General features: G+C 50.0%; 1 protein-coding gene and 1 long non-coding RNA gene across 2 annotated transcripts; one reads left to right on the top strand and one right to left on the bottom strand.

Moving 5' to 3' along the window:
* Positions 1-922: 922 nt before the first annotated feature.
* GRPEL1 (GrpE like 1, mitochondrial) lies at positions 923-18,260 on the bottom strand. The gene is made up of 4 exons (XM_047799674.1): positions 18,129-18,260; positions 15,259-15,421; positions 13,756-13,837; positions 923-1,584 (listed from the first exon to the last, which is right to left on the bottom strand). Exons 1-4 carry the CDS (start codon positions 18,188-18,190, stop codon positions 1,238-1,240), a joined length of 654 nt encoding a protein of 217 aa, XP_047655630.1. The 5' UTR covers positions 18,191-18,260; the 3' UTR covers positions 923-1,237.
* A 168-nt stretch (positions 18,261-18,428) lies between these two features.
* LOC125138273 (uncharacterized) lies at positions 18,429-19,508 on the top strand. Its single transcript, XR_007137616.1, has 2 exons — positions 18,429-18,883; positions 19,178-19,508. It is a non-coding gene; the product is annotated as an uncharacterized LOC125138273 (long non-coding RNA).
* The last annotated feature ends 3,599 nt before the right edge of the window (positions 19,509-23,107 follow it).

Raw genomic sequence — 23,107 nt, 5'->3', positions numbered from 1 at the left:
GCTTAAAGGAAAGGGGGAGATGCCTTAAAACGGCATGAACTGGAGCGGTGATGACGGGAGTGTATCTCCACCTTGTGGACTGACTGCCCCCCCCACCCCAAACGCTGGGAAGAGGTGTGACGTCACTGACCCTCCATCCTGAGGCACCTCTTCGAGGAAAAGACTGCGGACGGCTCCCTTCTCACTTGTCAGGAACGGCACCTCAGCCATCCCGCTGTCCCCTAACCGTGAGTGGGGCCCAGAGGGTCCTATGGCGAGAGGCCCAGGGGTCGCTCTTGCAGGTCGTGTGCGTCTGGCTTCCCATCTGCCCCCAGAGGGAAGCTGCTCTTGCTTCAAGCCAGCACGTCTGCATGTCAGGTACACAGAGGGCAGGGTCTGAGCAGAGCCTGGGAAGCCAAGTGAGGCTTCTCTTCGCAAGGATCAACTCCCCCAAAGCACACAAAAGGGTTATCGGAACGTAGGAAAATAAACATGTCAGGGCTTTAATCCTCTTAAATAAAATTTAAAAATCAACACTGAAACAGACCAAACATGCGGTTCTCGGATCTCTAGGAAAGTCCATCTTAGGTGGGAAATACCCTCAGGTCACCACTAATTAGTGGGGCAGAGATGTAAGCATTTCTTTAAGTAGAGAGCGGTACAGGACAAAAGTGACTGATTCTGTCAGATTCAGTTACTGGCAAAATGAGGCGAGGATGCTAAGGGGGGGCCCTTATCGCCGAAAGCCAGACGGCGCCCTTGCAGCCGCGAGACCGACTGTAACTGAACTCAGACAGATTGGCCAAGGCATCAACTTTTCCTTGGCAAGAAAATGTTTAAACTCTTTGGGCCTCTCCTCCGTGAACGGAAGGCGGCAGGCGAGGGGCCATGGGCACGCGTGTGCTGCAGGAGACGCACAGGACACAGGCGCGGCGCGGCCAGCTAGCCAGACATCGACCTTTTATTCATCTCAAACCCTCTGAGGTCACCAGAGTCTGAGCAGACACAGTGTTTTTCACGACACCCGAGGCTCCGGCAGCGATCCGTCAGCACACCAACTATTAAATATGTATGGAAAATCAACGAACGACTCCCCAGCTCGTCTGTTGACACGACTGTGCAACTGGCTTGCTGTTCTGTGGCGCCGTGGTGACCGAAGCCTTCCAACGGGGGTCAGGGAAAGGCCAAAGCACTGGCAGGAGCAAAGACAACCGGCCTTCTGAGAGTCACCTGCAAACGCCAGGAGCCCTGGCGGCGGCTAGGCCTCCTTCACCACCCCCACCAGGGCGGGCCTCAGGGTGCGCCCGTGCAGCTTGTAGCCCACTTTGTTAACCAGCGCCACTGTGCCCGGCTCCTTGCCCTCCACCGGCGTGTGGAACAAGGCCTCGTGCTCGTACGGGTCGAACTTGGCGCCCAGGGGGTCCAGGCGGAGTAAGCCGTGCTTGGTGAACACCTTCTGGATCTGGGCCTCGGTCATCAGGAGCCCCTCGTAGAGGTTCTTCAGGTGGGGGTTGTCGTCTCTGATCTCTTCCTTCGGGACAGACTGTGTCGCCTTCTCCAAGATGTCTGCGACCTCCAGCAAGTCCTTGCAGAAGCCCTGAATGCCTAAACCAAGTGCAAGACACCACGTGTAGCAAGCGCATTGACAACGCACAACTGTGTGCCCTAACTTCACACACAGCCGCTTAGTGACACCTCTTGAAAACATTCATTTGTCTCAGAAATTACATGGCCGGGGGGTTCCCAATGTGGCTCAGGGGCAATGGGCCCGACTACCATTCATGAGAACGCAGGTTCGATCCCTGGCCCTGCTCAGTGGGTTAAGGATCTGGTGTTGCCGTGAGCTGTGGTGTAGGTTGCAGTTGGGACTCAGATCTGGCGTGGCTGTGGTGTAGGCCGGCGGCCGCAGCTCTGATTCCACCCCTAGCCTGGGAACCTCCATATGCCACAGGTGCGGCCCTTTAAAAAAAAAAAAAAGAAAGAAATTCAATGCCTGGATTAAAAAAACAAAAAACCTTTCTGAGTTTTAGACAAAAGCCAATGAGATATAAAGACAAGCAGCTGAGGAGTTCCCATTGTGGCTCAGTGGTTAACGAATCCAACTAGGAACCATGAGGTTGTGGGTTCGACCGTGGCCTTGCTCAGTGGGTTAAGGATCCGGCGTTGCTGTGAGCTGTGGTGCAGGTTGCAGGTGCGGCTTGGATCCCGCGTTGCTGTGGCTCTGGCCTAGGCCGGTAGCTACGGCTCCAATTCGACCCCTAGCCTGGGAACCTCCATATGCTGTGGGAGCGGCCCAAGAAAAGGCAAAAAGACCAAAAAAAAAAAAAAAAAGGCAGCTGCGAACCTGCAGAGCCCCTCACTGGCAGTCCGTGCCCAACAAAGAGGCTGCGCACACTCAGAGCACACGGTTCCCCAGGGCAGAACAGCCCCAGCGTGGGCCCTGCCAGTCCATCGGCAAGAGGCAGCTGCCGTGCACAGAAAAGAGCCAGGGCCCGGGTGCTCTTCCCGAGCTGCCATGTGGTCCTGGTTAAGCTCTCTGGGCCTCAGCCCCTCAGGTTATAAACGGGGACAAGAGGACCTAACCGACACGCAGGTGTGTGGACCACTGTTAGCTACTCACAAACTGGCAGCGAGTATTGGGCACCCTGGGCTAGAGGTTACTGAGCCGCACGCCCAGCCTTCGCCCTAATCTAACAGGAGAAATAACATGTTAGAAACTCGGACGTGGTTTCCAGAAAACGCCGCAGCTGCTGAACGGCGGGAGCCAGGCCTGAGGGAGGCTCGCGCAGCCCAGCTCCCGCTCCAGCCCTCTCAGCTTTCAGAGGCTCTACTTGGCAGCAGGCGAGGCTCGTTTCAAACTTTACTCCTTCACACAATACTTTCACGCCGCTGCTTTAAAATGCAAGTTAACCATTTCTACCTGTGGGCATCCGAGAGGAGCTGGGGGGGCGGGGGGCAGAATGACGAGCTCACCTCCTCCCGAGAAAACCAAAAAACGCGACCAACTGCTGCACCACTGACAAAAACGTTAAAGACTGGAACCTACAAAAAAGCAGTTTTCCACTAAAGACAAAGAAGCCACAGCGGGACAGGAGGGGGGCTGCTTCTGAGTTGCATCCGTGTCCTGCATCTGCCGGGTGGGTGGCACACACTGGGAAAGCTCCTGCCACGGAGCTTCCCCCACGGCAGTGAGCATTCCGGGCCCCTCGCTGGACCTGGGGTCTGGCGTCCAGAGGAGCCCCCAGGGCGTTTGGCTTTGAAGGCCAGAGGAGCTTGCGTGCAGGAGCTCCTCTGGACGGGCAAACGGACTCGAGTCCTGGACGGTGCACACACGCTCCCCCAGGCACTGGGACCCAGGGCAAAGCGGGGACTCCACAGGAGCCGGGGCCAGATCTACCTGCGGGTCTTGGAGGGTGTCCCGGGGAAGCAGGGTCAGCTGGGGCTCACTGTGGGGAGACACTGATGGTGGAGTCCCCAGGGAAGTCATCAGTGTGACCTATCCTGGAGGCCCCCACTTTGACACCAAGACCTGGCCCCACCAGCAGCCTGTGGGCGCCAATACTAGGATAGGACAGGCTGCCTAAAAGTCTTCCAGAGCCCACTGCCACCTCCGAACACACCCCTTGGCACAGGCCTGCCCACCAGAGGGTCAAGACCAAGCTCTACCCACCAGGGGGCAGGACCAGCAGCAGAGGAACTCCAATTCCACAGCGTGCAGAGTGGAGACACCACCACAGAAAGACAGAACGAGATGGCAGAGAACTATGCTCCAGACAAAGGACAAGACAAAACCCAAGAAGAACAATGAAGCGGAGACAGACGATCTACCCAAAACAACAACTCAGAGTAGCGAGAGTGAGGATGACCCAGGATCTCGGAAAAAGAACAGACCCAGGTTGAGAAGACACAAGAAATGTTTAAAAAAGACCCAGAAGCTTTAAGGAACAGAGGTGACCAGTACAGTAACTGAAATGGAAACTACTCTAGAAGGAACCCAGCAGAGTAAGTCAGGAGAGCAAATAAATGAGCTGGAAGACACAAGTGGACACCGCTGCTGCAGAACAGAATAAAGAGCAAAGAGGGGAGGGGAGAGAGTGGGACGGACTGGGAGTTTGGGATCAGCAGATGCAAACTATTTAAAACGGGTCAGCAGGAGTCCCCATCGTGGCTCAGCAATCACGAGCCCAACTAGTATCCACGAGGATGCGGGTTTGATCCCGGACCTCGCTCAGCGGCGGGTTAAGGATCAGCAGATACAGATCTGATTTGACCCCTAGCCTAGGAACTTCCTTGTGCTGTGGGTGCGGCCCTAAAAAGCCAAAAAAGGAAATAAAACGGATAATCAATGAGGTCTTACTGTATAGCACAGGGAACGATATATGCAATCTCTTGGGATGGAACATGAGGAACATGAGAGAGAGAGAGGAGTGTGTGAGTGTGTGTGTGTGTGTGTGTGTGTGTGAGAGTGTGTGTGTGTGTGTGTGAGAGTGTGTGTGTGTGGAGACTGGGTCATTTTGCTGTATATTAGCTATGGGCACAAAGCTGTAAATCAACTACACTTCAATTCAAAACAAAACAGAACAAAAAACAGTAGGGTCAACATGGCAAGATCACACCCCCCACTCTGCCATCACACAAGCAACTTGATACGGCTTGTTCTTGCCAGCAAGGAGCTTATCCTTTTTAACATAAAAGAGAAAAAGAATAAAACTATAATTTACATATAAATTTTATATAATATATATTTTAAAATATGATTGGTGTGTGTGTGTGTATATATATTATATCTCAAACAAAATAAATATTTAAGGTTCAGAAAAAAAAGAAAAAAGAATGAAAAGAAATGAGGGTAGTCTAAGAGACCCCTGGGACATTAAATGCACCAATAGTCACATTATAGGGGTCCCAGAAGAAGAGAGAAAAGGGGCCTGAGAAAATATCTGAAGACAGAATACCCCCAAAACATCCTTAACGTGGGAGTGAACACACTCACTCAAGTCTAGGAAGCAGAGTCCCATACAGGATAAACCCAGGGAAACACACACCTGGACACATGAATCGAACTGGCCAGTTAAAGCCAAAGAGAAAATAATAAAAGCAACTAGGGAACAGCAACAAGTAACACACAAAGGAACCCCCGGAAGATTATCAGCTGATTTTTCAGCAGAAACTGCAGGCCAGAAGGGAGTGGCATGATATATTTAAAGTGATGAAAAGGAAAACCTACAGCCAAAAATACTGTACCCAGCAAAGCTTGCGCTCAGATTCAATGAAGAAATCAAAAGCTTTATAGACAAGCAAAGGCTAAGAGAATTCAGCACCTCCAACCACCTTTCCAACAAATGCTAAAGGAACGTCTCTAGGTGGAAAAGAAACAGCCACAACTAGAATCATGAAAACTACAAATGGAAAAGCTCACCAGTAAAGGCAAACATACCGTAAAGGTAGGAAATCACCCCCACGCATATATAATATAAAAACCAGGAATCGTGACAAGAGGAAAGCATGAACGCAGGATACTAGAAACGCACTTGAAATTAAGAGATCAGCAACTTAAAACAATCTTGCATACATACAGAGTTCTGTATCAAAACATCATGGTGGAGTTCCTGTCGTGGCACAGTGGTTAACGAATCCGACTAGGAACCATGAGGTTGTGGATTCGGTCCCCGCCCTTGCTCAGTGGGTTAATGATCCGGCGTTGCCGTGAGCTGTGGTGTAGGTTGCAGACGCGGCTCGGATCCTGCGTTGCTGTGGCTCTGGCGTAGGCCGGTGGCTACAGCTCCGATTCAACCCCTAGCCTGGGAACCTCCATGTGCCGGGGGAGCGGCCCAAGAAATAGCAAAAAGACAAAAAAAAAAAACAACAACAACAACAAAAAAATCATGGTAACTGCAAAATAAAATCTACAATAGACACACACACACACACAAAGCAATCTAACACTAAAGAGAGACGTCAACACTAAAGACAGACATCAAATCACCAGAGAACAATAAAAGAGGAAGGGAAGAAAAAAGACCTACAAAAACAAATCCAAAACAATTATCAAGACACACACAGACTAAAAGTGAGGGGATAGAGAAAAGTATTGCATGCAGATGGAAACGACACAGTGTCATGAAGATGCGGGTTTAATCCCTGGCCCTGCTCAGTGGGTTAAGGGTCCGGCATTGCCACAAGCTGTGGTGAAGGTTAGCAGTTGCAGCTACAATTCGACCCCCAGCCTGGGAACTTCCATAGGCTGCAGGTGCAACCATAAAGAGAAAAAAATAATAAAAGTTTAAAAAAAAAAAAAAGGCCAAAGGAGCAATACTTAAATTGATTTTCAAATACAGATGGTCACGATAAACAAAGGATACTAAATAAATAATGATCAAAGGATCAATCAAAAATGGTGACACAACAATTATAAATTCATATATACCCACCATAGGAGCACTTCAATATATAACATACACATACACACATATACACATAGCATACATACACATTAATAGACACAAATGGAGAAAGTGACAGTAAAATATTAATAGTGGGGTACTATAACACCCCATTTACACTAATGACAGAGCACACAGACAGAAAACCAATAAGGAAACACAGGGCTGAAATGACTTTTTTTTTTTTTTTGGTCTTTTTAGGGCTGCACTTGCAGCATATGGAGGTTCCCAGACTAGGGGTTGAATCGGAGCTGCAGCTATTGGCCTACATGACAACCACAGCAACACCAAATCCGAACCTACACACAGCTCACAGCAACACCGGAGATTAACCCACTAAGCAAGGCCAGGGATCAAACCTGCATCCTCATGGATACTAGTCAGATTTGTTTCCACTGAGACATGACAGGAACCCCTTAAATGACATTGGACCAGATGGACATAACTGATGTTTACAGAGCATTCCATTTGAAAGCAGAATACACATTTTTCTCAAGTACGCATGGAGCATTCTCCAGGATAGATCACATGCTGGGCCACAAAACAAGCCTTGATAAATTTAAGAAAATTGAAATCACATCAAGCATCTCTCCCAACCACACTATGATTGTAGAAATTAACTACAAGAGAAAAAAATGTAGAAAGCATAAATACATGAGAGTTCAACAACACGTTACTAAACAACCAGTGGATCATGGAAGAAATCAGAGGAAATCAAAAAACACCTGGAGGAGTTCCCATTGTGGCGCAGTGGTTAACGAATCCGACTAGGAACCATGAGGTTGCGGGTTCGATCCCTGGCGTAGCTCAGTTAAGGATCTGGTGTTGCCGTGAGCTGTGGTGTAGGTAGCAGATGTGGCCTGGATCCCACGTGGCTGTGGCTCTGGCCAGCAGCTGTAGCTCCAATTCGACCCCTAGCCTGGGAACCTCCATATGCCTCGGGAGCGGCCCTAGAAAAAGACAAACAAACAACAACAAAAAACAAAACCCTGGAGAAAAATAAAAATGAAGACGTGACAATCTAAAACCCAGGGAATGCAGCAAAAGCAGTTCTATAAGGGAAGTTTATAGCAATACAACCTACCTCAGGAAACAACAACCTCAAATAAACGACCTAACCTTACACTTAAAGCAACTAAGAGAACAAAACCCCAAAGTTAGTAGAAGCAAAGAAAGCACAGATCAGTGCAGAAATAAATGAAAGAGACAAAACAATGAAACTAAAAGCTGGTTCTTAGAAAAGAGTAACAAAATTGATAAACCTTTAGCCAGACTCATCAAGGGAAAAAGGGAGGTGCTTATATCAATAAAACTAGAAATGAAAAAGGAGAAGTTACAACTGACAGCAGAGAAATACAAAGGACCATAAAAGACTACTATAAGCAACTACATGCCAATATAATGGACAGCCTAGAATAAATGAACAGATTCTTAGAAAGGTACAAGTCCACAACTGAACCAGGAAGAAAGAGAAAGTATGAAGGGACCAATCACAAGTATTAAAATTGAAACTGTGATTTCAAAACTTTCAGCAAACCTAAGTCCAGGACCAGACGGTTTCACAGGTGAATTTTATCAAACATTTAGAAGAATGACCACCTATCCTTCTGAAACTGTTCCAAAATACTGCAGAGAAAGAACACTCCCAAATTCATTCTATGAGGCCAACATCACCCTGATACAAAAATCACAGAAAGCACGCAAAAAAGAAAATTACAGGTTGATATCAGTGATAAACAGACACAAAAATCCTCAACAAAATACTAGCAAACCAAAACCAACAACACATTAAAAAGATCATACAACAGCATCAAGGGGGATTTATCCTAGGGATGCAAGAATTTTTCAATATGTGCAAATCAATGATACACATTAAAAGTTGAAGAATAAAAAACATGACCACAGCAATAGATACATAAAAAACTTTTGACATAAAGCTTTTATGAGAAAAAAATCTCCAGAAAGTGGGCGTAGAAGGAACTTAGCTCAACATAATAAAGACCACATATGACAAACCCACGGCTAACATCATACTCAACGGTGAAAAGCTCAACACATTTCCTCCAAGAGGAGGAACAAAACAATGTCCACTCCTGCCACTTCTTTTCAACACAGTTTTGGAAGTCCTAGCCATAGCAATCAAGAGAAGAAATGAAAGGAATCCAAACTGGAAAAGAATGAACACTGTCACTGTTTGCAGATGACATGATACCACACACTGAAAATCCTGAAGATGGAGTTGCCCCTGTGATTCGGCAGGATAAAAACCCGACGCTGTTTCTCTGAGGATGTGGCTTCAATCCTGGCCTCATTCAGTGGGGGAGGACCCAGTGCTGCCGCAAGCTGTGGCATAGGTGGCAGAGGCTGCTCAGATCCTGTCTGGCTGTGGCATAGGCCTGTGGCTGTAGCTCTGGTTCCACCCCTGGCCTGGGAGCTTCTGCATGCTGCAGGTGTGGCCACAAAAAGTAAAAGAAAAAAAAGAAAATCCTGAAGAGGCTACCAGAGAACTACCAGATCTCATCAATGAATGTGGTGAAGTTGCAGGATACAAAAATTATATATAGCAATCTTTGTACTTCTGAACAATAGTAATGAGAGATTGGAAAGGAACGTCAGGCACCACTGCATTCAAAAGAATAAAACATCCAGGAATAACCCTACCCAAGGAGACAAAAACACCTGTGCTCTGAAAAACCGAAGATGACACCAACAGATGGAAAGGAACACTGTCCTCGGACTAGAAGAATCAGTATCATCAGAACGACTACACTGGCGTTCCTGCTGTGGCACAATGGGATCCCTGGCCTGGCACAGTGGGTTAAAGGATTTGGTATTGCTGCAACTGCGGTGTGGGTCACAACTGCAGCTTGAGTCCCTGGCCTGGGAACACCTTATGCCATGGGGCGGAACCCCCCCCCCAAAAAATCCAAAAACCAAAACTGTACCACCCAAGGCAATCTACAGATTTAATGCAATGGCATTTTTCACAGAACTAGAACCAAAAATTTTAAACTTGTATGGAAACACCAAAGACCCCAAATAGCTAAAGCAATCCTGAGAAAGCAAAACGGAGCTATAGGAAAGGGGCTCCCTGACTTGAGACGATACTACAAAGTTAGTCGTCAAAACTGCGTGGTACTGGCACAAAAACACAGATCAATGCAACAGGGCAGAAAGCCCAGAAATAAACCCAGGCCCCTATGGTTAACTAATCTGTGACAAAGGAGGCAAGAACATACAACAGAGAACAGTCTTTTAAATAAGTGTCACTGGGAAAACTGGACAGTTACATCTAAAAAAATGGAACATTCTCTAACATCATACCCAAAAGTAAACTCAAAACGGATTAAAGTCCTAAATATAAGACCAGATACTATAAAATTCTTAGAGGAGAATAGGCAGAACACTTTTTTTTTTTTGGTCTTTTTAGGGCCGCACCTGCAGCATATGGAGGTTCCCAGGCTAGGGGTCGATTTAGAGCTGTTGCTGTCAGCCTACACCACAGCCACACCAGATCTGAGCCACGTCTGCAACCTACACCACAGCTCATGGCAATGCCACATCCTTAACCCACTGAGCAGGGCCAGGGATCAAACCCACATCCTCACGGATATTCTTCAGGTTCGTTACCGCTGAGCCAGGATGGGAACTCCCAGGACATACTGTGACATAAATTTCAGCAGTATCTTTTTGGATCCATCTTCTAGAGTAATGAAAACAGAAACAAAATTAAACAAATGGGACCTAATTAAATTTTTTAAAAGCTCTGCACAGCAAAGGAAACCATAAACAAAAGGAAAAACCCCACAGAATATGGGAGAAGACATCAGAATGAAGCACCAACAAGGGCTCAATCTACATAATCAACAATCACCTCATGGGTCAAAACAAAAACAAGACGGAGCCCCACCAATGAATGGGCGGAAGATCTAAACAGACATTTCTCCAAAGAAAAGAGATGCCAAAAAGCACCTGGAAAGATGCTGGACATGCTAATTAATAGAGAAACTGTTGCAAGACATGTTTCCTTGAAAACTCCATCTTGTCCTTCCTTACTTTATCCCATCTTCCTTCTTGGAAAAACAGTCACAGTGCTGGTAAACGACTTAAGCTTAAGAGCAAAGACCTAAAGGCATAAGTGACTTAAGCTTAAGAACTGTTATGTGCCTAGAGGTCAGAGTAAGAGCTTAACCCTTTACCACCTAAGTGGCTTTTTAAATAGTAAAAGAACTTATATATAGTAAACAAACCCTGTATCATCCACCCATAGCCACTCCTCACTTGATCGCACAATAAAAGCAGTGTGGTTTCTTGAGGCAGGGCGCTCTTGGTCCCTGAGACCTTGAGTTCCCTGGCTCCCACCTCTACTTAAGATAAATGTCTCTGTGTCTTGTTTTATGTTAACTATTTTTCCTTAAGTTCCACAGCACCCGTTCTTCAGCCCCATCCTGCTGAGCTGGCCCTGGCAAGAAAGACAAATCAAAAGTACAGTGCATCATCACCTCACACTGGCCATCATCAAAAGGTCTACAAATAACAAATGCTGGAGAGGGTGTGGAGAAAAGGGGACACTCCTACGCTGCTGGTGGGAAGGCAAATTAATGCAGCAAACAAGCATAGTAATGAGGTTCCTTAAAAAACTACAAGTAGAGTTGCCATATGATACAGCAATCCCACTTCTAGGCATACATCCAGAAGGGAAGAAAACTTTAATTTGAAAAGGTTCATGTGCCCCTGTGTTTATAGCACCACTATTTACAATAGCCAAGACATGGAAGCAACCTAAATGTCCACCAACAGATCAACTGATAAAGATGATGTGGCCCATACATGCAAGGGAGTACTACTCAGCCCTAAAAAAGAACAAAATACCATGTGCAGCAACATGGATGCATTTACAGATTATCACACTAAGTGAATCATACTAAGATGATCATACCAAGTCAGAGAAAGACACCATATGATTATCACCTATATGTAGAATCAAAAAAGTGATACAAATCAAGTTATTTACACAACAGAAAGAGACTCAAATACAGAGAAAACAAATTTATGATTACCAAGGAGAAAGGTAAGGAGGAGGGGTAATTTAGGATTTGGGGATTACGATATCCTGACCCCACACGCCTACATATAAAACAGACCACGAACAGGGTCCCACTACACAGCACAGGAACTACTCGATACGCTGAAACAGCCTAGAGGGCAGAGAATGGATACATGTGCACACATAACCGAGTGGCTTTGCTGTACACCCAAAACTAACAAAACACTGCATGCAAATCAACTATACTCCGATATAAAATAAAAATTTAAAAAAAGGTCAAAGGATCTTTCTGTGCTTTGGGGCCACAATCAAGAACGTCATTATTGGAGTTCCCCTCGTGGCGCAGTGGTTGACGAATCCGACTGGGAACCATGAGGTTGCGGGTTCGGTCCCTGCCCTTGCTCAGTGGGTTAAGGATCCGGCGTTGCCGTGAGCTGTGGTGTAGGTTGCAGACGCGGCTCGGATCCCATGTTGCTGTGGCTCTGGTGTAGGCCGGTGGCTACGGCTCCAATTCGACCCCTAGCCTGGGAACCTCCATATGCCGCGGGAGCGGCCCAAGAAATAGCAACAACAACAACAACAAAAAAGACAAAAAGACAAAAAAAAAAGTCATTATTAACTTACTAGGCTTTTGTTTTTTTTTTTTGTCTTTTCTTGGGCCGCTGCCACAGCATATGGAGATTCCCAGGCTAGGGGTCTAATTGGAGCTGTAGCCACCGGCCTACGCCACAGCCACAGCAGCACGGGATCCAAGCCTTGTCTGTGACCTACGCCACAGCTCATCACAACACCGGATCCTTAACCTACTGAGCAAGGCCAAGGATCGAACCTGCAACCTCATGGTTCCTAGTCGCATTCGAGCCATGACAGGAACTCCTAAAGCAAGAACTCTAGGCTTTTGCATTGTAATAGAGCTATTGTTAGACACAATTTTATAGCTGATAAAATGTCAGAAAAACCTATTTGCAGCATGTCTAGAAAAACTGGTTTGCCTCATTTTCCCTTGTTTTCTGAGGGTGGCTTAAGATACTACCCTCAGGGGAGGGTTCTGTGAACTGAGACCTGGAGGGTTAACAGCTATTCAAGCACTGGAGGACTCAGAGGCGGCCAGTCTACCGGGAAGAGGCAGACACTGAGCAGCTGACAGTTCTGGAAGGATTAGCAGATGGGTGGAGGTGTGCTGTGGTCAAGCTGTGCTTTCATGTCTGGGGTGAAGCACAGTGACACAGGAGCAGAGTGCAGGCAGCAGAGTCCAGCCACCACCACTCGCTGGATGGGAGGAAGTGGGCATGAGGGATGGGGTAGGTTGGGTTCAGATGACTGACCTAGACTGGGGGGGGGGGGGGCAGTCATCCTTTACTCAAATGGGGAAGAAAGGAAGCACAGGCAGAGGGAAGAATTCAGTTTAAAATACCTGAGACATCCGGGTAAAGATATATGGGACTGGAAGACAAGAAATCTCTGGGCTGGACACAGAACCTGCTGATGGTTGTCAGAGGGCTGGTCAGCAGGGAAGGGGCGCAAGAAGGAGGGGAGGCTTGGCCCCGGGTCCTGAAGAACCCAGACATTTGGGGCGCAGGCAAGTGGCCATACAGAAAGAGAACAGGAGCCGAGGCGGCAGCATGCAGGAACAAAAAGTGCTCCAAGAAAAGCTTTCTTCTGTACCGAAGGTGGACCCACAAGGCCTGGATGTTAGTTTCCACCGGGTGCGCTCGCAGCCTGTGCTGGGGCAGGGTTGAGCCTTCCGCTGTGAACCTGCAGTCCTGCGTCTGGAACACAGGGACTGAAGGCCCATGGGCACGCACATGGCAGCCTTCTGTGTCATCAACAATACACACGGGGCTGGGAGAAGCGGCTCTGCGCTGACTGGCAGGTCACTGACCTCCACTGTGAGATGGGAAGGACAATGACAAAAGCAGCCAAAGGTGACAGCACAGACGGTGTCTGAGGAGGCCTTCAGGGAGGCCACGGCCACGGCCACGGCTGCCCTAGCTAAGGAACTGAACCCCAGAGAGCCGACCTGCTCGTTCCCACCAGCTCACACCGAGGTCTGCACGTGGAAAAGCACCCAGCACCCTCCTCACTGAAGGACGCTCTCAGCTCCAAGTGTGAGTCATGAGAGCAATCCCGCGCCCCCGGACAACAGCTGACCCACCTTAAGAGCTGGAGGGAAGGCAACAGCCGGCTCCCACCTGCCCGCCCTGGAGGCTCCTGGTGTGCGGCCTTACAGACCCTCTACCTTGCCCCCATTTCCCGGGATCCACGTCATATGATATTTAAAGTTACCATAGAGTTTAGCTTCCTCCACCAATTTTTGGCTCCTCTGCCGAAAGTTCTCAGTATCTGCCAAAGCTCGCTTATATTTTTCCTTCGAAAAGAACAAGAAAAGAAAATGTATAGGAATTTAGTATGGAATAAATTCACAGGAAAGCAAATCTGACAAAACAAAACCACGCATCAAAATGCAAAGAGAACCAATCATCACATTTGAGATTCTGGATTACAGTCAAGTGCTGCTCAGTAAGCAGAAATAAGTTACCCTGTGTCACTATTTCCCACCAGCTGGGGATGAAGGCGTCACAAGGCCATTCTCACTCAGGGTACAGCTGGGGAAAGGACGAAGAGAAAGCTCCAGGTCCTCAGGATTCTGAGGACTCCGCTCAAGAAGGACCAGTCATTCCTCAGCAGAGTCTTCAACTTAAGCGCATCCTAGAGCCCCAGTGAGGGGCTGACCTGCGTCCGTTCCCACAGCCTGAGGAGACGTTTAGGAGAACAAGGCGCTTGGTTGGATGGCTTTGGCCTCCACCCCACAGCAGAGGGAAAACCCCATCAATGAACCTTTGGTACTTCTGCCATGGCCCAGAAGGCGCGGCTGAAACACTCGTATAATCATCATTTGAACTCTGCTATCTTCACTTCTCACCAACTTTTCCCGCAATCTCATCCATCTCTGGGCGTTTCTATTTTCACGGGCACTAGGTTACTCTGTCCTCAGTCCTCAGGGGATTCCAGGCCATAGTTAAGAGCGAGGCGGCTCAGGCTCTGGCCCTACCAACTCGGTGGCCAGGCGACCTTGGGAAATTTACCCAGCTGTCCTGGGTTTCAGTTTGCTCATCTGTAAACAGGGAAGGTAACAGCTGACTCACAGGGCTGTTGTTTAGAACGGTGTCAGCACACTGTGTTCGGAAGCTTCGTTCTTAAGTCCTTTAACAGCTTGATGCGTGCCACCTGTGCTCTTTCATGTGGTGCAAGAATCTGTCTTACCAACCAGTTCATAAAACTCCCACCTCCCTCAGAGAGCACGGTAACTGCACCTCTGGCCCCCACCCTCGTCCTCCCCAAGAACCAGCTTCAAGGGCCACACTGAATATTCCTTACTTGTAAAGACCATTTTAAGTCTTTTAATTATTTATTTGCTTAGTTTGCTTTTTAGGGCCAAACCCAGAGCATATGGAAGTTCCCAGACTAGGAGTCAAATTGGCCTATGCTGCAGCCGCATGGGATCTGAGCCATGTCTGTGATCTACACCACAGCTCACGGCAACACTGGATCCTTAACCCACTGAGCGAGGCCAGGGATTGAACCCACATCCTCAGGGATCCTAGGTTCGTTTCCAGGGAGCCACCGAAACAGGAACTCCTTGAGTCTTAATTTGATACGTTCTACGTGTCCCACAAAGATGATTCTCAAGACAACTAGGGTTCTAGTCTCTCTGCAGCAGTTAACTAGTCCTAGGACCCAACGGGGTCTCACGGACCATGCTTCCCCCCCAGGAGCCGGTGGCCTTACCATGGCCTCCTTCAGCTGCTCTTCCAGCTTGACCTTCTCCTCCATGAGGGTCTTCTCTGTAGAGGGAAGATCTGTCTTCTGTTCATTCTGACCCGCGTCCTCTTCCAAGTTCTGGCCGTTGTTCTTCTGTTTTGTGGCTGTGCACAGCAGCCGGGGAGAGGGCCTAAAGACAAAGCCACGTGCTAGAAATTAAGACCATGGTTTTTCTGCTTGTTAAACTCAGATGTATGACTTCAGAAATTAAGAGATAAATTAAAAAAAACATTTGCTGGAGTTCCCGTCATGGTGCAGTAGTTAATGAATCCGACTAGGAACCATGAGGTTGCAGGTTCGATCCCTGGCCTTGCTTAGTGGGTTGGGATCTGGCATCGCCGTGAGCTGTGGTGTAGGTCGCAGACATGGCTTGGATCTGGTGTTGCTGTGGCTCTGGCGTAGGCCGGCGGCTACAGCTCCGATTCGACCCCTAGCCTGGGAACCTCCACATGCCGCGGGAGCGGCCCAAAGAAATAGCAAAAAAACAAAACAAAAAAAATTTGCTATTCACTCCTGGGAGAAAAAGGATTTACCTTAGACTCAATAAAGGCGAACTGTACACGATGTATGGAAGTCATCTGTCTACATAAAACCTTCTGCAACAGATGCCTCAACTAACATGTTGATGCACCAAGGCTACGGTACTCGGCTCTTCTTCCCACTCTGAACACCTCTCTCAGAGATCCAGTCATCCAGACGCCACCATGTGCTGACGCAGGGGCTTCTCGTGGAGGTGAGATAACAAAGCCCATAGAGTCATGCAAAAAAGTTACCTACTCCCAAAGAACTGTCACTTGGGGTTTGAAACTGAAAGGAGAGGAATCACGTGCTTTGGAAGGCTCAGAAGAGAGTATCTCTAGCTCTGTGAAACGGAAGGCCACGGAAGGGTTTGTGCAGAAGGGCACTGCAGGACAGGTAAGAGTTCACCAACAGTCAGGAGTGGCTGAGACAGACCCAACTTCAGGAAGAGGGACCGGTGTGGACAAAGGCATGGAAAGTGCAAAGCATGGAGATGTACGGGGAAAGATAAAGAGCTCCAAAACCAAGACTGGAAGTGGAGGATATTACCCAATCTAATCCCCACATGAAAAAGGTTAAGCAATAAGCCCAAGGTCCCGAAGCCAGTAACAAACGACAGAACAGTCTTAAAACGTACTTCTTCACCAGGTCCAGGGGAGCCCTTAATCATGCCACAGTCCAATATGAAAATAAACTACATTCAATTTTCTTCCCAGACCAAAGAAAACTGCCTCAACGGGAAGAGGAAGGCTCTGAGTACACAGAACAAACGCACAGAAGGTTAAAGGCAGCATGGAAACAATGCTGGTCAGGAGATGGCTGAGCAGACTGCCGCCTCCATGATCTGGAAAAACAAGCAGCTACCAAACAGAATGCATTGAATTGCCATCTTTTGGCTACTCCATGGCTGTACTATGTAGTCAGAAATGCAGCTTGGGAGTTCCTGTTGGGGCACAGCAGAAATGAATCCGACTAGTGACCATGAGGATTCGGGTTCCATCCCGGCCCTGCTCGGTGGGTTAAGGATCTGGCGTTGCCATGAGCTATGCTGTAGGAGGGCAGCTGCAGCTCTGATTCCACCCCTAGCCTGGGAACTTCCATATGCCGCAAATGCGGCCCTAAAAAAAAGGGGGGGGGGGGAGAAGAAATGCAACTTAGAGAAATACACAAAACAAGACCCCGTTTTTATGAAGACAAACCAGAAATCCTGTGTAGGCACATGGGTCTGACGCCTGTAGAAAGGAAGGGTCCCTTAGTCTGTGGATGGGGGGAGGCTAAAATCCTTTTCGTTATTTTTACTTTTGTCATGAAAAGAATAATCTAAAGACCATTACGAAGCCTGTCATGTTTTCCCGTTGTCCCGACCTCTGGGTGTGACAGCCACAGGCTTCGGGCAGAGCCCCCTCGGCAGCACCAGAGGCTCCAGCAGCGGCCAGAACCCACCTCGTTCCACCGGGTGGGCGGCTGGGGAGGGCTGTCCGCGGGAGGCTCGGAGAGCTCGGCGACTCTCAGAACTCCGCACACAAGGCAGCTCTCCCGACCGCCGCCCCCACCTGGGATTCCTCCCACAAACCAGTTCTCAGAGACGGACTCCCGCTGACTTGGAGGTCGCCTTCCCGGCAATTAATTCCAGAGACAAAGCCACAAGTTCCTTCCGACTCGGGCGTTCCCGGGGGGTAGGCCAGAACCGCGGCTCCGTCCCGTCTCCCGACCGCGGGCGGCGCTCACCGGCCGGGCCTCCCATCCGCCCCACAAGCTGCTTCGGGGAAAGCGCAGGTCCCGTCCGCGCAGCTCCTCTAATGGATAACCCGGTTCCGGGAAGCTCCTCCCACCCAGAGTGTGCTAAGCACTGGCCGCACCAACTCCAGCGGCTGGACTTTGAAAAAGCAGAAACCTCGAGCTTAAATAAACACGGAAGAAGGGAAAAAGGTGAGCGAGGGCACCGCCCCGCGACCCCCGCCGCGGAGTCCCCGCACTTTCTACCCCGGCCGGGCAGGCGGGGACGGAGGCGCACTGGGGCCGTGCGCCCCTGCCCGCGCCTCGGGACCCGCACACGCGGCCACCTCCGGCCGGCTCTGCGGCGGGGCCCGGCTCGTGGTCGCGTCCGCGTGGCCTCGGGCAAGCGCGGGGCGCCGTCCCGCTCGCTCCGGCCCCACAGCGCGTGCAGCCCGGGTGGTGTCCGTGCCCTCCGTCCGGGAACCGCTGTCCACGACACCCATGTCCCGGACAAAGCAAGGCAGGGCCCGCGGCGGCGGACGCGCGCGGGGACGGCACGCGCACGGCGCCCCTCCTCACCCCGAGTAGCGGGCTCCCTTTACCTGAGAGACAACGCTAAAGCCGAGAGGCTGCGCCGCGCCACCCTCACACACGGAGCCGCCATGACTGCCGCCGCCGTCAGCCCTGCGCGCGCCACAGGCGTGCGCGGGAGCCGCTGGCCCGCCCCCTCGGGGACCTAGCCCCTCGCGCAGACTCCGTGCTGGCCTTCCCGCCCAACCACTTCTCCTTAGCCAATCCACCACCGCTTCTCCTCTGATGGACAGACTGTACGCACCAATGATGCCCGTCCTGACGAAGCACTGGCCTCTCTCCCAGTGGGCGGGTCTGAGGCCTGCGGGAGACCCAGAAGGTGAGGAGGTGAAAGGTGAAGGAAACTGTGGGAGGGGACGCTCCGAGGGGGTGGGGCGCCGGAAGTGCGTACGTTCGGGGCCTCGAGACTCGCGAGCGCGTTTTCCGGTCTGGCTGCACTTTGCGTGCTTCGGGTCGTAGTTTCCTCTGCGAGCCGGCGAGGCTATGGGGCGGGCCTTTGACCTGTTCTCGCTCTCAGCCCGAGCTCCTGGGACGGTGCCGCGCGCCGGGCGTCAGTGTAGGACAGATGCACATGGGCCAAGGACAGAAGCACGTCTACTGGCAACCGCAGGACTGTAGAGAAGTGCGGTTAAAACAGCGCTGGGGGGCTCTGCCCCTTCTGCTGGCGGTTCCGCGGCGGAGGGCGGAGGGCCGGTGGCTGCGGAGACTCCGTCCTTACCCCACAACCGGGAAGCAGATGTTACGCCGCGCGGCAGCGTTGGTGCTGGTGAGGAGGATCGCGTGCATGCTGTTTTCTTTGCCCTCTTAATTTTCTCAGTGAAACACGAAACAGTAAGAATAGCACCGAGGAGAATTTTGGGGACACAGTGAACATTCACAAATACAAATGTTTTTGTTAATCTAACAAAGGCCCGCGCTGTATCACGTGCCACGAAGGAGCCGAGGTGCTGGACAGGGAGGTGCTGCCTCTTCTGTAGGCTGCTGCCCCTAAGCGAGCCGCCCTTGGGAGCTCTGTCCTGGCTCTGCTTCAGCACTGCCTGACCTCCTGTCTTCTCCGCAGGATGGGGAGCTGGAGCCTGCAGTGTCCCCAGTGGAGTGCTGCCTGCATGTCACACGTGTAAGAGTCAAACCTCTGTTCTTTCGCTTTGTTCCCGTTAAAAGCATTCATCATGTTAGGTGACTACTACTCTGGGCCTGGCCCCGTGCCACCTGCAGAAGGAGGCAAAAGGTCAAATCCAGAATATGGAATTTTCTCTTGCACACTTGAGTCAGTTATTAGTTAGGGGCTTGGAGGGAAAATAAAAAGTAGGACGGATAATAAAAGAGCATAAAAACATAATGGAGTGGAATGTGTGGACATTATTTGCATCATGATAGAACAAACCAACTGTTAAAAAAAAAAAAAAAAAAACATGTCTGTGTGGTTCCTGTCAATACAAACCCCACTAGTATGCATGAGAACTCAGGTTCCATCCCTGGCCCAGCAGAGTGGATTAAGGATCCAGCATTGCCGTGAGCTGTGGTGTAGGTTGAAGATGTGGCTCAGATCTGCTGTGGCTGTGCCTGTGGCGTAGACCAGCTGATTCAACCCCTAGCGCCGGAATGTCTATATGTCACAGGAGCAGCCCTTAAAAAAAAAAAAAGAAAAAAAAAGTTGTGAGACGGGGAAATTTGAATATAAACGGTGTTGGATATTAGCTAGGGTTACCGATACTTTTGTTAGGGAGGCCTAAATGGTTAGGTTGTTGGATATTAGCTAGGGTTACCGATACTTTTGTTAGGGAGGCCTAAATGGTTAGGTTAAAAAAGGCCCCCATCGTTTAGAGATGCCAATAGAAGTATTTACTGTAAATTGTCACAGTGTCTGTCATTTGCTTTGTAATATGCTGATTACTCAGGTTCAAAAAAAAGGGTTGGGAAAACGCCAAAGGCAAAATGCCAGTAGTAGTTGAAGCTGGATGATGAGTCACGTGGAGGTAATGACTTTTCTTCATTGGCCGTGACTTTGGGCAAGTCCTTTACTTGCTCTCAGTGTTGGTTCTCAGCGCTGGTCCACTTGCTTGTAAAGCTGGGATTCTTCCGTTTCCTGGGAGGTTGGAAAGAGGTGTCATTTCCTAACACTTCGTGGGGCTCAAGGGAATCTGATGGGGATCCTGCCATAAACAGCTCAGAGTGCGGCATGAGGAAGGTCAACCCTTAGAGCTGCTGTGTCCTGAGACAGACCAGCACTGGCCCTCGAAGTGGCAGTGCTTCTGGTACACCTGAACCCCCGGTCAGCCAAGAGGTGGGATCCTGGATCCACATCTGAAACGATGGATTTTCAGAGTTCCCGGTCGTGGCTCAGTGGAAACGAATCCGACTAGGAACCATGAGGTTGTGGATTTCGATCCCTGACCTCGCTCAGGGGGTTGAGGATCTGGCGTTGCTGTGAGCTATGGTGTAGGTCACAGACTCAGCTTGGATCTCGTGTTGCTGTGGTTGTGGTGTAGGCCGGCGGCTACAGCTCCTGTTCACCCCCTAGCCTGGGAACCTCCATATGCAAGTGAAAGTGGCCCTAAAAAGCAAAATAAATAAATAAAACTGATGGATTTTCAGAGTTCGAAATCATGGCTTAGCAGTAACAAACCTGACCAGTATCCCTGAGGACTTGAGTTTGATCCCTGACCTTGCTCAGTTGGTTAAGGATCCATTGTCTCGGTGAGCTGTGGTGTGGGCTGGCAGCTGTGGCTCTGATTCTACCCCTAGCTTGGGAACTTCCGTATGTTGCTGGTGCAACCCTAAAAAGCAAAAAAAAAAAAGAGGGATTTTCCTGAACAGAAGCCTGTCTGTGCTGCCACCTGGTGGCCACATTTGGAACTACTCCCTTGGGAACCTGCTCAGGTCGTTCCCTGAGGTCTGGAACTTCCTCCCTTGAGTGCAAGTCATCCACACGTGGAGATGAGGCTGCCTGGATGGGAAGACTCCTGGATCAGCCCTTAGAACGCACTTCCAGCAAAAGGAGTGCGTGGCCTGGGCGGGGGGCAGGGAGAGCAAGCTAAACGGCCTGTGGTGCCCCCAACAAGGTAGGACCATGTTTAAAAGATGTCCTCAGGAGAAAGGCGTGCTGGTATGTGGGTCATGTGACGCTCTTGACATCTGAGCCTCTGAGCACTAGGCTCCATGCAGGTGTCCTCTCCTGGGCCATGTCACCCAGCAGTGATGAGGGAGGGGACAGGCTTGGTTAGGTCACCCGGGTAAAAATGCAGAGCTTTTGTGTGTTTCCCCAACTAATCCCAGCCCAGGTGACTGTCAGGGCTGAGGTCAGAACTGTCCCTCATGTCCAGAGCGTTGGTTGTGCCACAGCTGCATCATCATCATCATCTCCCGCAGGGGATGGATTTTCATCCTTTTATCCAACCCTGAAGTAAGTAAATTAAAAAAGTATATTAGTATGATGGGCGTGGTGGACAGAATTCTGAAGATGGGCCCAGAGGCACCCACCCTGTGGTCGTCAAACGCTGATCTAGGTGCTGCAGTGAAGGGACTTTGCAGATGCAGTTGGAGACCTAAGTTAGCCCACCTTCCTCGAGATTATCTGGTGGGCTTGACCTTGGTGCGCCCTTTAAAGGCAGAGCGTTTCCTCCAGTAGGGATGTCGGAGCTCCACAGCGTTACAAAGACTCGTGTCTTCAAGGAGTTGCTGGTGTGAAGGTGGAGGGTCGTGTGAGAAGGCGGCCTCGGGGAGCAGAGAGCAGCCCGCATCTGGCCACCAGCAAGGCTGTGAGGACCTCAGATCTGCCTTCGCAAGCTGGCCTCCCTGGGCCTTGTGTCCGCCAGACCCGGATCTCAGTGCACAGATGGATTGACTATAAACCTTGTCCCCTTTCCCATGATGGCGCCTCATTCTTGGCTTGTTGCGAGACATGCTTTTACAATATTTTCTTAGCCTCTTGGCTTCTATTTTCTACGCTGAAAACCCCATCTTGTCCTGCTTTCCTTTACCCCATCTTCCTGCTTGGAAAACAGTCGCAGTGCTGGTGAAGGACTTCAGCTTAAGCACAAAGACCTAAAGGCATAAGTTATTCATGGGGTCAGCTGAATGAGGACGGAATGCGCTGGTCTAGGCACCCAGGACCTGCGCAGACTGGCACGCCCTTTGCACAAGCATGATATGTCCTCTAAAGAATAAGAGGAAGATGAACCTCATGGCCCCAAGGGGTTTATGAGGGGTTGTTAGCAGGAGATGCATTAGCAGGGAGAACCGAGGTGCAAACCTAGGCACGCCGGGTTGCCGCAGATAGGCACGCTGTCTGCAGAAGCGCAATGGTGATTCTCTAGATGCTCTGCATAGACAGCTGACGCCAAGCTTCCTCAAATGCTAATGAGTGTTAAATGCCTGAAAGTCAGAATAAAAGCTTAATATATGGAACCGGCTATGTAACCTTAAAAAAAATCCTATATCCTGCAGCTACAACCCCCTCCTCACTGGACGTCATCCTCAAGAGCACAATAAAAGCCGTGCGGTTTCTTGAGGCAGCGCTCTGGGTCCCTGAGACCTTGAGATCCCTGGTTCCCACCTTTACTTAAGATAAATGTCTCTGTGTCTTGTTTTATGTTAACTTTTTCCCTTAAGTTTCACAGCACTCGTTCTTCAGCCCCAACCTGCTGAGCTGGTCTTGGCATTGGCTCACTTGTTCGTTTGTTTCTTTCGATGCCACAGGAGACCTCCTCCCCCCCGCCCCCCAGCCTCTACCCGGAGGAAAGGGAGGCCCTCTGGTTAGGAGACTTTCCCAGGAGGGGGTCCTGACAACCAGCAGCAGATTTCACCCCCCACCCCCGTTCCTCCCAAACACACGGGCTCCAAACTGAAGTGTATACTCTTGGTGAGAAAATGCCACCAGAAGGAGCTACAGACATTCAAGCTGAGATAACTTTCTGCTCTGCGCCCATGTGCCCTGCTCCGTGCTTTCCGTGTGGCCAGTTCTGAGATTCACTGCTGAGTGAGAAGCATG

Source organism: Phacochoerus africanus, chromosome 10 (genome assembly GCF_016906955.1).
Source record: "Phacochoerus africanus isolate WHEZ1 chromosome 10, ROS_Pafr_v1, whole genome shotgun sequence".
In the NCBI taxonomy this organism is placed as follows: Eukaryota; Metazoa; Chordata; class Mammalia; order Artiodactyla; family Suidae; genus Phacochoerus; species Phacochoerus africanus.
Note: the sequence above shows the minus strand (reverse complement) of the source record. Positions and strands in the feature narration are given on the sequence as shown.

What these genes read in the sequence shown, in the direction of transcription:
- GRPEL1 (XM_047799674.1), bottom strand. Translation starts at nt 18,190, where the DNA reads ATGGCGGCTCCGTGTGTGAGGGTGGCGCGGCGCAGCCTCTCGGCTTTA. An exon ending in AGCAGCTGAAGGAGGCCATG is followed by an intron (nt 13,838 to 15,258) that starts GTAAGGCCACCG and finishes TTCTTTTCGAAG; the next exon opens with GAAAAATATAAGCGAGCTTT. An exon ending in GGAGGAAGCTAAACTCTATG is followed by an intron (nt 1,585 to 13,755) that starts GTAACTTTAAAT and finishes CACTTGGTTTAG; the next exon opens with GCATTCAGGGCTTCTGCAAG.